The 14,874-nt window shown below is 29.7% G+C and overlaps 4 protein-coding genes across 5 annotated transcripts; 2 read left to right on the forward strand and 2 right to left on the reverse strand.

The window, feature by feature from the left end:
- Positions 1–108: 108 nt before the first annotated feature.
- Positions 109–1,494, forward strand: l(1)G0004 (lethal (1) G0004). The gene is made up of 3 exons (XM_035077741.1): positions 109–333; positions 428–517; positions 891–1,494. Exons 1-3 carry the CDS (start codon positions 226–228, stop codon positions 1,419–1,421), a joined length of 729 nt encoding a protein of 242 aa, XP_034933632.1. The 5' UTR covers positions 109–225; the 3' UTR covers positions 1,422–1,494.
- A 290-nt stretch (positions 1,495–1,784) lies between these two features.
- On the reverse strand, positions 1,785–4,495 carry Ir60a (Ionotropic receptor 60a). Its single transcript, XM_035077689.1, has 2 exons — positions 3,999–4,495; positions 1,785–3,443 (listed from the first exon to the last, which is right to left on the reverse strand). Exons 1-2 carry the CDS (start codon positions 4,234–4,236, stop codon positions 2,107–2,109), a joined length of 1,575 nt encoding a protein of 524 aa, XP_034933580.1. The 5' UTR covers positions 4,237–4,495; the 3' UTR covers positions 1,785–2,106.
- A 2,840-nt stretch (positions 4,496–7,335) lies between these two features.
- Positions 7,336–13,015, forward strand: Eogt (EGF-domain O-GlcNAc transferase). 2 transcript variants are annotated; one of them, XM_035077680.1, is made up of 9 exons: positions 7,336–7,755; positions 8,205–8,461; positions 10,802–11,008; positions 11,091–11,239; positions 11,482–11,645; positions 11,732–11,852; positions 11,924–12,077; positions 12,168–12,605; positions 12,663–13,015. In XM_035077680.1, exons 1-9 carry the CDS (start codon positions 7,752–7,754, stop codon positions 12,834–12,836), a joined length of 1,668 nt encoding a protein of 555 aa, XP_034933571.1. In that variant the 5' UTR covers positions 7,336–7,751; the 3' UTR covers positions 12,837–13,015. The 2 variants fall into 2 exon arrangements, with proteins under 2 accessions (XP_034933571.1, XP_034933572.1); XM_035077681.1 differs by lacking the exon at positions 7,336–7,755 and adding an exon at positions 8,591–9,493 and having other exon boundaries at positions 8,345–8,461.
- PIG-Wa (Phosphatidylinositol glycan anchor biosynthesis class W a) lies at positions 12,962–14,865 on the reverse strand. The gene has a single exon (XM_035077688.1). It carries the CDS (start codon positions 14,684–14,686, stop codon positions 13,079–13,081), a length of 1,608 nt encoding a protein of 535 aa, XP_034933579.1. The 5' UTR covers positions 14,687–14,865; the 3' UTR covers positions 12,962–13,078.
- Between the last annotated feature and the right edge of the window lie 9 nt (positions 14,866–14,874).

The following is a 14,874-nucleotide window of genomic DNA, read 5'->3' on the forward strand; positions in this document are numbered from 1 at the left end:
TCGATATGACGAGAAAAAATATCGACCATCGATGTATCGTCTATGAAAAATATCGAATAAGAAGACTCGATATTAGAAAAAATTTATCGATATTTCGATACATCGACAAATATCGTCCATCTTCAGACAACGTGAAAGAAGCTGAATAAAAGCGTGGCTTGGTAGTGTTCACGTGTTTGTTGAAGTATTTTATTATTAATTCGGTTGTAAATTCGTTTATTTAAAATGGAAATTGTTATTAATGAGAACGATAGTGCTGTTGCGGAGAAGAACAATGCTCAAAAAGGAGAAACGACTTCGAAACGAAGGCATCTTAGTGAATCACAAATGGAGGTATGAGGTTATGTTTGGTTAGAATATAAACTAATTTATTTTTTTAGTAATTAATCTAATGTAATGGATGATAATTGTTCTCTGAAATTGTCAGGTTGATGTTGTCAATGGTATTGAAGGAAAGGTTAAAAGTAGGACTCCTAATAAAAGACTGAGAAATGTTGAAGGTGGAGAAATGAGAAAAGTGAGTGATTTGAATATAAATTCTAAAGATTTTGAAATGAAAAGCAAGAAAAAATTAGTAAAATTTATTAAAATACATTATGTAGCAGATAATCATTAATAGCAAGTTAGTCTATAAGCCCATTATTATTCAAAACAAGGTTAAGAAGTCTATGAGACTTAATGAAAAGCCTCATTCAATGGAAGAATGTTTTTATCAATAATAAATGATAGCATATGCTTCTTAATTTAAACTTTTTTTCTAAATGTTGACTTCAATTAAATTCTCGAAGAAAATTAACCTCAAAAAAATCAGGTTTTAAAGTCCTAGGATAGGGGATATTTATCTTTGCTTAATAAAAATATTTAAACAACTTAAATTTTTGATATTTTAGGTGGCAGTTCCAGCTCATCGCTATACACCTCTAAAGGAAAACTGGATTAAAATTTTTCCACCAATTGTCGAGCATCTGAAGCTCCAAATTCGTTTTAATTTGAAAACAAGAAATGTAGAAATTCGAACAGTACCTGGAGAAACTCAAGATATTTCTAATCTCCAGAAAGGTGCTGATTTCGTAAAAGCATTTATTCTTGGGTTTGAAGTTGATGATGCTTTAGCTTTACTTCGTTTAGATGATTTATTTATTGAATCATTTGAAATCCAAGATGTTAAACCACTGAAAGGTGATCATTTATCAAGAGCTATCGGGAGATTAGCTGGAAAAGGAGGAAGAACTAAATTTACTATTGAAAATGTCACTAGAACTCGAATTGTCCTAGCAGACTCAAAGATTCATGTTCTAGGATCATTTCAAAATATCCAATTAGCTAGACGAGCCATCTGTAATCTCATTCTGGGGACTCCACCATCAAAAGTTTATGGACAACTACGAAATGTTGCTTCACGGGTATCAGAACGTTTATAAAATATGTAAATATATACATACATACTTTTTGTAAATAATTATTACTCTTTATAATAAATTACTAAGAAATAAATGAAATAAGAAAGATTATTTTTTTTTTACATTTATTATAACGTGCTAAATGTTTTATGGAATATTTATACAACAAAGATAGCCAAGTCGGGTAATCGATTAAATAAATGTGGCTATATTATAACAATTATGAGTATATTTTTTTGTTTGATTTATGAGTGAACTACAAGTTAATTGTTTATTTAGATAAAAGCTTGTAGGGATTCTGAAAGAGAAAGGAAAAATGGAATTCGAATGATGAATGACAGAAAAAAATCGTATATTTGATGTGAAATTAAATTAATCGACCGATTTGTCATCACGTAGGAATAATTTTCCATTCATTTTATTCACATCGTCAATTGATTTCACAATAGAGCTTAGACGATTATATTTTTTATTGAAGGATTACAATTGTTCACAAATGATTGTAAAATATATTTTACTTACTTAAGTAATGCACTATTTTCAAAAACTCATGTTGAAAAGATATCAATTTATCACTCAGCTTTGTGATTGGTAAAATACCACGTACTTGCAGTCCGAGACAAAACGACAAATTACGTGAAAGATACTATTGAACAATTTGCTAAATAATATTGAGAATTGTAATTAAGGATTATATATATTGAATTCACAAGCAATTTACTTTTAACATTCTTTTCAACAAAATTTTTCGCTTTCGCTTTTCTCTTAGTTTCTTTTCAGAATTTTTAATTTTTACAGTTTTCACTAATATTTTTCTGTTTTGATACCGAAAAATAAATATTTCGAAGAAGAAACTAATTAGTCCGAATACAGTTCCGCCTATCCAAAGTAAAAAAGGAATTTTCAAATCTTCAAAATAAATCTTCCGAAAATTTACTTCATTCTTGATCTGCCATTTGTGTAAACTATTAAGATTTTTTTGTGTTATTTTATCAACAACACGTGTGAAAATTCTAGTTTCCATCGTCTTCAAAATAGCCCTATTCCATTGTTCGACCAGAGGAAATTTTACACGAAATAAAATACTTGAGAACATCGGTTCTAATTCACTAGTAGTCCAATAAATTTTTTCCATCATCTCTTTTGTAGATGATGGCATAATATTGTAATAAAATGTCTCTACAAACGATGATAACGTTATACATGCTACATTAGGATTATGTATAACTAAATCGAAGCATGGATATTCTGCAATTTTTTGAGATTTGTTTTTCAAAATATCTCCGAAAGGGTAGCTTTCAAAATTAAAACCCGAGTGATAAATTTTACTAATTCGTGGATCTAATAAGTCCTCAACCATTTCTACATTGGTTTGTAATATCGGGATGGTCAGAAATTTAGCTAAATTACCGCTGAAAGTTGCATGGAGGACCATAAAATACAAAAATATCACCGAAAAAAATATTTTAAGAGATAACGTATTGATTGGTATTAAGATTTCGGTATTGATTAGAAGCCGAATAACCTCAAAAGATGCAAAGGAGAAATTTCTATTTTTTTTCAACCATATCACCGCAAATGTAATTGTTAAAATCGTTAGCAACGAAATCAGAGTCCATATTCCATAAAAGTCCATGATTTTCTCTGAAGGTGTTTTGTATCCTCGTTTTTGTGAGATAATTGTTAACAAAACTCGTTTTATCGGAGCTGAAACTTGTAATGAATAGGATGGTACTTTGTAAATATGTAATTCATGAAGTACATCAATGTGCGGAAATTTTTTCATTAAATTTTCGCCTAAAAATCCACTAGTTCTCCGTGAAGGATAATAATTCCACTCGTAATATATAATTTTGATGTTTAATAATTTTTTCATGATTTCAAACTGTTGTATTTTGTCATCAGCTATATCTTTTGTGAAATTGTTATGAAAAGTACGTAAACCAATTTTCTTAGTATCAAATGTGTGTTTAATTCCAGCAATAAAGACGGTGATACCATTCAATGGAGCACGGTCGAATAAAAAGTTCTGACATACTGAAGCTAAATAGAAATTGAAATAAAAAAAAATTATTTAGTATGTAAAAAAAACAAAATTGTAATTCAATTAATTAATATTTTAATAATTCCAACTACAATTCCATCGAATTACTATTGTAATGGGGTCGATTTTTGAAATTCGTAGTTTTATCATATCTTTACGTTTTGAGACATTTGAAAGCATATTACACTGTAAATTGTAGTGTTTTATTTTAATTCACTTAAAGTGTTTTAAAATGACGTCGACCATTTGATTAACATTGTAGTAACTTTTAATGCACTTGGAAATGTTTGAAAAGTTACTACAATGTTTATCAAATGGGTGACATCATTTTAAAATACTTAAAGTGTTTTAAATTAAAACACTACGATTTGTAGTGTAGAAGGTTCAAAAATGGATTGATGTATGTAGGTATGTAGGTTTTTTTTTTTCGTTTTCAATATCAAATTCGATATTATGTTTAATTCGGAATCAAACAGATAAGAATATTAAATACTGATTTTCATTTCTTCAAAATTATAAATAATTGTGGTTTATTTTATTTTAATAATGCGTACCTTTTCGAAAAAATCGTCCATACAGTGTCCACTTGTTATGAAAAACCATTTCGGTTTCGAATTTACTCCAAAACGGATGTTTATCATTACCGTAAGGATCATGAGTAAATATACCAACATTAGTAGAATTCCGCATGCAGAAAATATAAACTTCAGATAAATAAGTCATTTTCAATTGCTTTAATAAGAATTCTACTCCTGCGCAGTTGCGATTATTATTGGTGTCAACTATGAACATTGTGTTATTCTTATTCAAATTCCAATTATAAGCTATATTTATTACTATCAGAGACCAATCATCGTGAGGATGTTTAATTATAATAACACCATTGATGTCAGTTATGAATTGGGTATAAAATTCATGTAAATCAGCCTCTGATTTTAGTAGTTGCCCAATTGGAGATCGGATCGATGAAATGGCTTTAGAAAATGATGCATCGATGCTATTTTCATAAATTAATATATTTTTGAACCCCAATTCACACTTCTGAAGTATTGTAATCTGAATTCAAATTCATACCATTTATCGTGGATAACATTAAGTTGACAAAGAATCAGTTTATTTCTTACCAGTGCTTCAGTTAACTGTGGAAATTTTTTAACCGGTTGAATTTTAATCTTCAAATTATCAGTTAAAATAAGTAAACTTGAACTTACAAAAAAAACAATACAATAAGGTTTCAACATGATTACATGGAAAGCTAATTGAGAAACGTTAGTCTAACAGATCATTACTGCAATGACACTGTGACATAAAGCTTATCCAACACTATTTTATAGTTTATTTTATAATTTCAAAGAAATACCATAATAAATGTTAATGCACGTCAATATTATCTTGCGTGATGTTACGGTTAATCATTCGATGTATGATAAATAGATTTTTCTATTGAAAATATTAAAAAAATAATGAATATTAATGGAAACGAGAAATCTGAAAATGTTTGAAAAATAATGAAAAAAGATGAGAAAATTGCAAGTTTTTATTTCTCCACATATTTCTTTTTTTTTTTACGACGCATATTCGAAGCTATTTCTCCTTCGAGGATCACCAAAGAGCATCCAAGACCAATGGCTAAAATTTTAAAAGCAAAAGCAAGATTACCAATGGAAATAATTCGAAATCTTGGTTCAGTCTCCAATGCCTCAGTGGTTGTGAGGTTATTTTTAAATTCATACACATCTTGGGCATCCCACAAGCTTAACAATCCTGATTCAAAGCATTTGAATGCTATTTCATCAATTCGTTGGATAAATGGGAAACTTTTAGGGACAGCCATTGATATATAATCAGGTAGAAATGGTGGTGATACATGTAATTGATGTCTATAAGCTGGTCCATAGGCTCTTGAAATAGAAGTGATATAAGCTGCTTGAGAATTATTCAGCACATGTTTATATGCATCTGAACTGTTATGAAATATAAGCAATTTTTCAACTGGTGATAAACCATCCACAAAATTATTAAAGTATTGCTTGTACGTGTGAATATTAAACTTGTATTCTTTCAAATCATCTAAGGTGTTGATGGATATACGAGCAGGTTTAGTTAAAAATGTTGCTAAATTACCTTGGAAAGTAGAATTAATTATCAAAGCAAGCCATAAGATACCAGAAAAAAATATACGAATTGGTGCATTGGTCAATGGCTGTTCAACACCACAAGATACCAACAGTCTTCCAATTTCAAGTGCTGCTGTAGACAATCTCTGCTTCTTATTCAACATCAGTGCAATTATTGCAGCACCAAAAGAAAGTATTGACATCACATAAACACCAGGACTGTAGAAGGACATAATTATATCCTCTGGATTTAAAAAAGGTCTCTTCTGGGTCAGAATCACCAGAGATATTGATTGAAGTGGATAAGCTGGAACTACTAAGTCTCTATCCCAGGTAATCATATACAAAGGTGCTAAGATTAAATGAAAATAATTTCTCTTCATGTAATAAAGAGTTGAATTATAGCGAATATTGCTGGTAACATTCCAAACTTTAAATACTGTTAAAATTAAATTTGCATCTTTTGTTGGTGCAGTGATTGGTAAAGTTGCTTGATCATAATCTACATTCGGATCCCATAGTGTTTCAGGTTTTGGAATGGAGATGCAATTGAGTCTGAAGCCATTCATGAATTTTAATTGATCGAACATCAGATTGAAACAATTGTCTTGGTCTGAAACAAAAAAAAATAGTCTCATGATACTGATCTGAACTCGTTTTTCACGGGTAAGATTAATCTGACATTAAATACCTGCTTGATGTCGTCGTTTCAAGAGAGTCAACATGCCACTCGATGTGTTACTTCTTTTAACTACGATCCAAGGATTTGGTGCTTGGCTGGTGAATGGATTATATGTGTATATCATCACCCCATCATCACTAACATAACATAGAAAAATAACTGATAATAATTTAGATCTCCAGATTACATCAAATATTTCTGAAACATTGCTACATGATTGATCTGGTCTAATTAAAATACACTTTAAGCTACCAGTCCACCATATAGAAGAGTTTAAATTTTTCAAAGTGAGATCAAACTGATGGATGGAGTCAACAATTAGCACTAGAGTTGATATCTTTGGATAGTGTTGGTAGCTTTGAACAGCCTGGAAGTGATCATCAACTATAATTATTGGCCTTAAATGATTCTGATTGTGTAGATATTGGAACTGTTGACTAATTTCTTTGGATACAATCAGTGGATTTAAATTATTTCGGAAACATTGGTTCAATATACCTTCCTAATGGCATAAAAAGAATAAAATTGAATCATGTTTTCTACATGATTATTTCATTTAAAAATATAATCATATTCTTACTAATATTTGATAGACATTCAAACTATTGGAGGCTGGAGATGTCACAGCACTGAATATTTTAGCTTCTGCACAAGTAATTGTTAGAACAAAAAATATTATCTTCATCAACGAATACATTGTAGTGTTATCACTAGTGCATTGAGCTTTATAATCGACCAACCAATGCATTAATTGTACTCTTGATGTCTCAAGGGAATTATTAAATTGGTTTCATTAAACCAATTATTATTGCAAACATAATTAAAATAATTAATACACGGTTTTGAATTTTTATAATTATATTTAATCACTTGGAAAATAAAATTATGTTTAATTCTTTAATTAGTTTACAATATTCATGTGTTATTTTGATGTAGAATATTTTTTAATGCAATTCGAATATTATTTAAATCAAAAAGCGTGCGATAAATTTTATTTTAACCGATTATCGATAAGCTAGTGTACACATCTGAAGGTAATAATGCGTGCTTCTTTTATTTATTGTCGGTAAAACAGAGAAAAAGAGAGTGAGAGGAAAGTCTGAAGCGTGGATTAGCACTAAGAATATTTTGAAATTAATTAATGTTTAATTAGTTTAGTAAAAGTGAAATTGTGTTATTTATTAGGTATTTAAGTTCTTTAAATGATTTTTATTAATTCAAGTAATTAATCAAGATTTTTATCTCATAATTTCAATGAAATTATCAGCCTGCATCAAACATTGTGTTGATTTCTAATAAAAACACTGACTAGAAAGACAAGTGACTTGAGCATTAGCATGAAAAAGTGCAAGTGAAGGTGTATAATAAGAAATAAAAAGAATATCCAAGGAAAAATAAAATGAAAATATAATTCTTAGTCTGATGCTGGTGAAATGCAAGAGATATTGGGTTAATAACCTTAAATTTAATGCATCAATGCATTTCTTGGGTTATTATACACTCCTGATATGAGTGAGTATAAAAATTTATTTATTAAAATTATTTCATTTTATTGTAATTCGTTGATAAATTCATTTAGTATTATAAAAAATTAACTAAGCTTGCTAATAAATAGCCTAGTGATTTATTTAATTAAGATTATAGTGAAATTTTATTAAATAAAACTCTGAAAAAAATCATGTACATTTACAATAATCTGCTTGAATTGAACATCAATTGAGCCAAGCACTTGTTTCGATTACGGTAAATTTTATAGACCAAGTCACTGAGTAAGAATGCCTATAGTGAGTTCACCACCCACTCTCTTCAGGTGTAACGTTCTCCACTGCTCTTTTATTATTCCCTGTGCGCAGTATGATAGCGTGGCTCACGTTTCTCAGACATTCATTTCTTCCTAAACATTAATTTATATTTTTTTACACTAATATAACTTTCATAAATATTACCAATAAATGTTGCAGCCTATCATGCAGACACGATGGCAAGGATTGAATTAAAAGTGTTGGAAAGTCTCAAGATCTTGGATGCAAAATGTTTCAAAGAGGTGAAGATATTTATAATATTAGCAATGCTCATCAATATTTCATCTGCCAGTGTTGGTGAAAATTTAGGAAATTATTCAGACATAGATCTACCTACAAATCATCTCAAGTATTATTTCCATTCATTTCCTGCTGTGGTTCAAAAATGTCAAGATGATCCAGCATGTCCATATAAGGTAAACAGATATTTATTAATATGATGACACATCAACTTTATAATATGTGCATTAAGTTTTTTACAGTGAAAGATCAATTTGTGTTTTTATAATGTTTAAGAATAAATTTTTTGTGTTTACTTCCAACAGCAACTTCTATTAAAAATACTATAAATGAACTTCCAAGACCAATTGCTAGCAATTTTAGCATGAATAGAATATCAGCAGTGGTGAGAGGTCGTACATGTGGTGAAGTTTCTAATTCTTCAGTGTTTGTCAAATTCATTTTGTACCGACCAATCGCAAATTCATCCCAATAATTTTGCAATCCAGATTCAGCATACCGAGATGCTATTTCATTGATCCTCTTACCAATTGGCAGAGTCATCAGGAAATATTGGTAACTGAAACTGCAAGGGTCTGACACATGTAGCTGGTGTTTGTAAGCTGGTTCATATGCTCGGAAGTCAACTGTGATGTAAGCTGCAAGAGAATCATTAAGAACAACTTGGTATCCATTGAGGTTCTCAAGTATCTTAGCTGACAGTTGCATCTCGGAGAGTATGAGATTAACACTTGGAGTACTGCCAGCATTTACGTAAACCTTGTACTTGAAATGCTTCAGATCAGCTATTGAATCAACGCTTTGACGTTCAGGTCTGGTTAAAAATTTAGCCAGGTGACCTTGGAATGTTGCATTAAGTATTATCACCAACCATAATATGCCGAATAAACAAATTCGAAGGGGTAGTCTGTTCAATGGTTGAAGGACACCAGTTGACACTAGGAGTCTTATTAATTCCAATGCTACTGAAGAACATGGCTGCTTTTTGTTGAGCATCAATGCAATGAATAGTACACTGAAGGAGATAATTACGAGAAGAATAATTAAAAAGCTGTAGAATGATAGAATTTTGTCTTCAGCACTGAGAAAAGGTCTTTTCTGAGTTATGATTACTGTTGATGTTTGTCGGAAAGGATAACTGGTGTGAACACCTTTTCCAATTGGAGATAAATTATAAGAAGTCAAAAGGAATTGATACCTTTCTAAAGGTAATGATTGTCTGTAATGAATAATTGGAGTTATGTTAATCTTTAGAAAAATATTGAGAGAAAATTGAGCATTAAAGTATGGTAATTTTTCTGTTAATGATGATGAATCATAGTTCATATCATTGATCCAATTTACACCAGATTTGGGAACTCCTGCTACTTTCATTTTATATCCATCCAAATATTTAGTCTTGTCATACATTAAATTCAAGCATAAATCTTGATCTAGATAATAAAAAGGTGGATTATTCTTTGTGTAATAGTTGGAGTAGAGAAATACTGATGCTTACCTTCGTGATAATTGCGCTGATAGAGTGTCCAAGATTCATTATTCCACACTTTTACCCAAGGATATGGTGCGCGATTAGTAAAAGGATTGTATGTATACAACTGGACAACATCTTCTAGATCATTATAGCATAAAAAAATAGCTGATAAAAATTTGCCTCTCCATAACATACCCAGAACTCTCTGGACTTGTTGACAAGAGTTCAAGCTAACCAGAATGAAACTAGGATCGTTGTTACTCCAAACAGATAAAAATATTTCTCGAAAAGTTTTTCCAAATTTATCAAGAGAATCTACAATCACTACAAATGTTGCTGAGGTTGGATAGTAACTTCTCCATTGTGCCTTAGTCTTAGTCTGGTTGAAGTTTCCGTTCATAAGAATCAAAGACATTGGATACTCTAGACTGGAATAATCTCTCAGTTCTTGATTTATCACATTAGACATGATCAGAGGATTTAACTTATCCTGATAGCACTTGATCAATATCTTTTTCTGTTAATTATTAGATACAATGTGATAAATTTAAATTTAGAGAATAAGAACAGTTTAAAGAAATTATTTAATACTCACTAGTGATTCATAAATATTTAAAGTACCATCATTAGTATTTGGAGATATTAACAGCTTCATTGAAACTGCAGTAACAAAACATAACAATTTAAAAATGAAAAATAATTTCATTTTTAAGAGTATCTTTGTTAAGTTTATTAAATAAATTTCTTTATTTAGTAAATGATGAATATAGACTGCCTTTATATTCATCATGTTTAAAACTTTTATTCAGTGATGAGTATATTTGATTGTGTTATGATAATAAAAGTAAATGTTAATTGTATCAATAATATGAACGTAATATTTTAAAATTGTCTAATAAGTTAAATAATAATATCCAACTTGATTAGACACTGATAAAACTATATAACAGTTTATGTATTTAACTTTAACATAACATTTAATTTAATAGAATTTTATTATTTACATTGTGATAAAAAATTTTATTAATTATTTCTGTTGTAGGATTATTTAAATGAGAAAGGATGCTGGGGCTATGAAGAGGATTGTGATAAAAAATATGCATTCTCAACTCCACACTGTCCTGGAGATCATAAGGGTTGGGTTCAGACGAAGGAAGCTCAGGTTGATACTTTTTATGCTCAAGGAGACTTTGGATATGTTAGAGATCAGAGGAAAGAAATGATGCTTTTGTGCGAGCCATTTTTTGTGGTAAAATAATTTTAATAGCTATTTTATTTATAGAAAAATAAATAATTATCTTGTTACAATTAATTTATCATATTATTTTTAGGAAGATTCATCACTAGAGTGCTCTGAGCATCTACGATTTTGTAGAGGACGTAATATAATGATTAATTTTGAGGACTTAATCAACCGAAATGAACCCCTAAGATATGCAATGGATGTTTTAAAAGAAGGCCAAATTGGTGGTTATTGCTCGTAAATATCTATTTTATTTTTATATTAATCAAACAAAGCATACCTGTGAAAAACGAGTTCAGATCAGTATCATGAAACTGACATTAAAATATTTAAATAATAATAAGATTTAAATTTGATCAATTTTTTATTTTAATTAAAATTTTCTTTTGAATTTATATTCAGATCAAATCTAATCTGAACTCATCAATAAAATTAACTGTTCACGAGTAGTACATTGTGTTTATAAATTATGTTACCAGATGGAATGCAAAAAAATTGCTAGAAAATGCAGATCATATCAGTGCTTTGCAATCTTGGGGACCGGAATTCCGAAACTTTAGAAAATTACCACGACGTCCAATTGTGGAGGGCGACTGTGATATTGTTATTGAAAAGCCAACATATATAATGAAAATTGATGCAAGTTAGTACATTAAATAAATATTAGATTAATTAATTATTTAATAAAAATTAAAAAATAATGAATTGGAATAATTGTTTTTATTTCAGCTGTAAATTTGTATCATCATTTCTGTGATTTTTTTAATCTCTACGCTTCATTACATGTAAATAATACTCATCCATCAACTTTTAGTACTGATAATCATATTCTCATATGGGAAAGCTACAGGTGAATATTTTTTTTTTGTTTTTAATTAACTAATTATTTGATCATAAATTAATTTTTTCTTTTTAATGAAGCTATCGATCAGCATTTCAAGACACCTTTGAGGCATTTACTCGAAATCCTCTTTGGGATTTGAATACATTCCGTGGTGATAAAGTTTGCTTCAGGAATGTAGTGTTTCCTTTACTTCCAAGGATGATTTTTGGTCTTTATTATAATACTCCTTTGGTAAGTTTAATTATAATATTATTCATTTTAACATAAACATACTTTTAAAATTAAATTTATAATTCATTAATATATTTTTGTACTTTACAGATTTATGGTTGTGAGAAAAGTGGACTGTTTAAAGCATTTAGTGAACATATTTTACATAGATTAAAAATTCCACTACATCCAAGGAAAAATGATAAAATAAAAGTTACTTTGCTTAGCAGAGATACAAGATATAGAAGAATATTAAATGAAGATGAATTGGTAGAAGCATTAAAGAAGAATAAAAAATATAAAGTTAGGAAAGTTGTGTACAATCGAAATGTACCCTTTAAGAAGCAGTTAGAGATAACACGAAATACAGATATCTTCATAGGCATTCATGGTGCTGGCTTGACCCATGCTCTTTTTCTACCTGATTGGGCTGCTATATTTGAATTGTATAACTGTGAAGATTCTAGCTGTTATAAAGATTTAGCAAGACTACGTGGTGTGAAATATTTCACTTGGGAAAAGAATGATAAATTAATCCAACAGGATCCAGTAAGTTAGGAAAATTCAATGCTTCTTTCTGTGATAATATAAATACTGTTATTTCAGGGAACACATCCTGATGGTGGAGCACATGCGAAATTTACCAATTATAGCTTTGATGTTGAGGAATTTTTAAGAATTGTGTCCCGAGCTGCTAAATATGTAAAAGGACAAGAATCATTCAAGAGGTTTGTTGGAAAAAGTATTAAAGAAAAATCATCATTGAAGGATGAGTTATAGAAGTTAATAAATAAACTAGGCATCAGCGATAGATTAAATTGTCGGTAGTTACCATGATAGTGATAGCATTTGTACAACTAAATGACTGGTATCAGTAATACCAGTGAAAGGTCATTGGACTTTTATATTTTTTATATACAGTTTATCGAATAAAGCTCTGAAGAAAATCATTAATAATATAATTAATATTTTTTATTGTGGAATATTAATGAATCCAGTCTTTTATATTGTAATATTTTATTTTACAGTTTAATCTTTTTGTTAAACCGATAAAGAATAAAAACAATAAAAATACAAATGGCAGAATAAGATATCAATAAACAAGTAGCATACACTGATGATACATACAGAGTTTTAATTCTCATATTAACAATACCAGTAAGTAAATTGGCGACTAGGAAGAAAATCAATCCATTAAAATTAACAGCTTCAAACAATTCTGGAGTTTTCTTTATAACTCCATCATCACTTTCATCTTTGGTAGTTTCTTTTTCTTTAAATTTCACTTGACGATTCTTTTCTTTCTTACTTTTATCACCATTAACATTTGTTCTCAGCAATTTTGAACGATCACTATTGTCTTCAGTCGTCATTTGGATCAGGATATCAATCATTATCTCAACAAGAAGCAGAAGAGTTAATACTGCAGTACTTAAGGTAATAATCCATGCACAATACCCAGAATTAGCTAATCTTCTAGATACTCCGAAATACCGATCACAAAGTAAAGTAGCACCGCAAGCGATTGGTGCTATCACTGAAAGTTTAATACAAAGAATCATTGATTTATTGTACTCAATAGCCAACTTTTTGCCATAGACTTTAGCTTCAATGCCAATTCTTCGGTTAGGATTTTTTATTTTGCCATCAGTTGGATGGTAATTAGCGTATATCAATCGACCAACAGCAATGCCAATTAAGTATAATCCAACATAGCCTGGTACAGAAACTAATCCTTCACGATTTGCTGATACAAAGTCACTTCTTGGTGCATTACCTAGGACCCATTCTTTTAATCCTTTTGTACTCAGAGCATATTCATGCATTGCAATTATCCAAATTCCAGACAGTAATGAGTATTTTGAGCTAATAGCACTGGTAACAGTGCTGATGAATATCTTAACAAATGCTAATGTGATAAAAAAATTCCAATGAACACCATACTCTGTAATATGTTTTTGATAATTGGAATATTCAATTGCCCACATCCGACCAATACCTAAAAGCAACAGTGGTGCTGTACTTTTGACAGAATTCCTAGCGTTGATGGTGAATTTACGAAAATGTGAGATTTTCTTTGAAAAATCAAACTCTCGAGTCTCCGGAGCAACTAGAGCATTTGCTATGATAAATAATCCAACACCTGTGTCCATCAAACTGTATCCATACACTTCAGTTTTGGCAAATTTACGTGGGAAAATACGAAAATCCACTGCTAAAATACAAATAGCAGTGAGAATGTTGGTTAAAGCTCGAAAATTCGTTACAAAAGGTATTCTTGATGTTTGATGATGTTTATGTTTAAAGTTAGATGGGTTATGTGCAATTATGTAAAAATTTATCAAAGATATTGTCATCATTGTTGCACATACAACTAAAATATGATCTGATAAAATTGTACAACAGAGAATTGAAGGTATAATGTTGAATATAAATTCGATTATTGGAAAAAGATTACGGTTGTGCTTCAACTTTGATCCAATCAGTCCTGTGATTGTAGCTGTGACTAGGATTGATAAACTACTTGGAAGAATTACCATTATCACTTCTCTACTAGTACTACCACCATGGTTTGATACAAATTCCTCCTTTTCTTGTTTATATCGTTGAGCTTCGTCAAATAAATCCATGTTGTAATTAAAAAAAACACTAATTTTAAAACACTACGGAGGTTATGTTTTTTTTCTTATTGATATTGTCTAATCATTTCCTTCGTGATTTTCTGATATAATATGTATAAAACAGAATAAATTGATATTTTATTATTTTTTTATTATTCAATAATAATTGTTTTTGTTATGGTAGCCATTTTGTTTGT

Source organism: Chelonus insularis, unplaced genomic scaffold (assembly GCF_013357705.1).
Source record: "Chelonus insularis isolate UGA/USDA-ARS -01 unplaced genomic scaffold, ASM1335770v1 contig_146_pilon, whole genome shotgun sequence".
Classification (NCBI taxonomy): domain Eukaryota; kingdom Metazoa; phylum Arthropoda; class Insecta; order Hymenoptera; family Braconidae; genus Chelonus; species Chelonus insularis.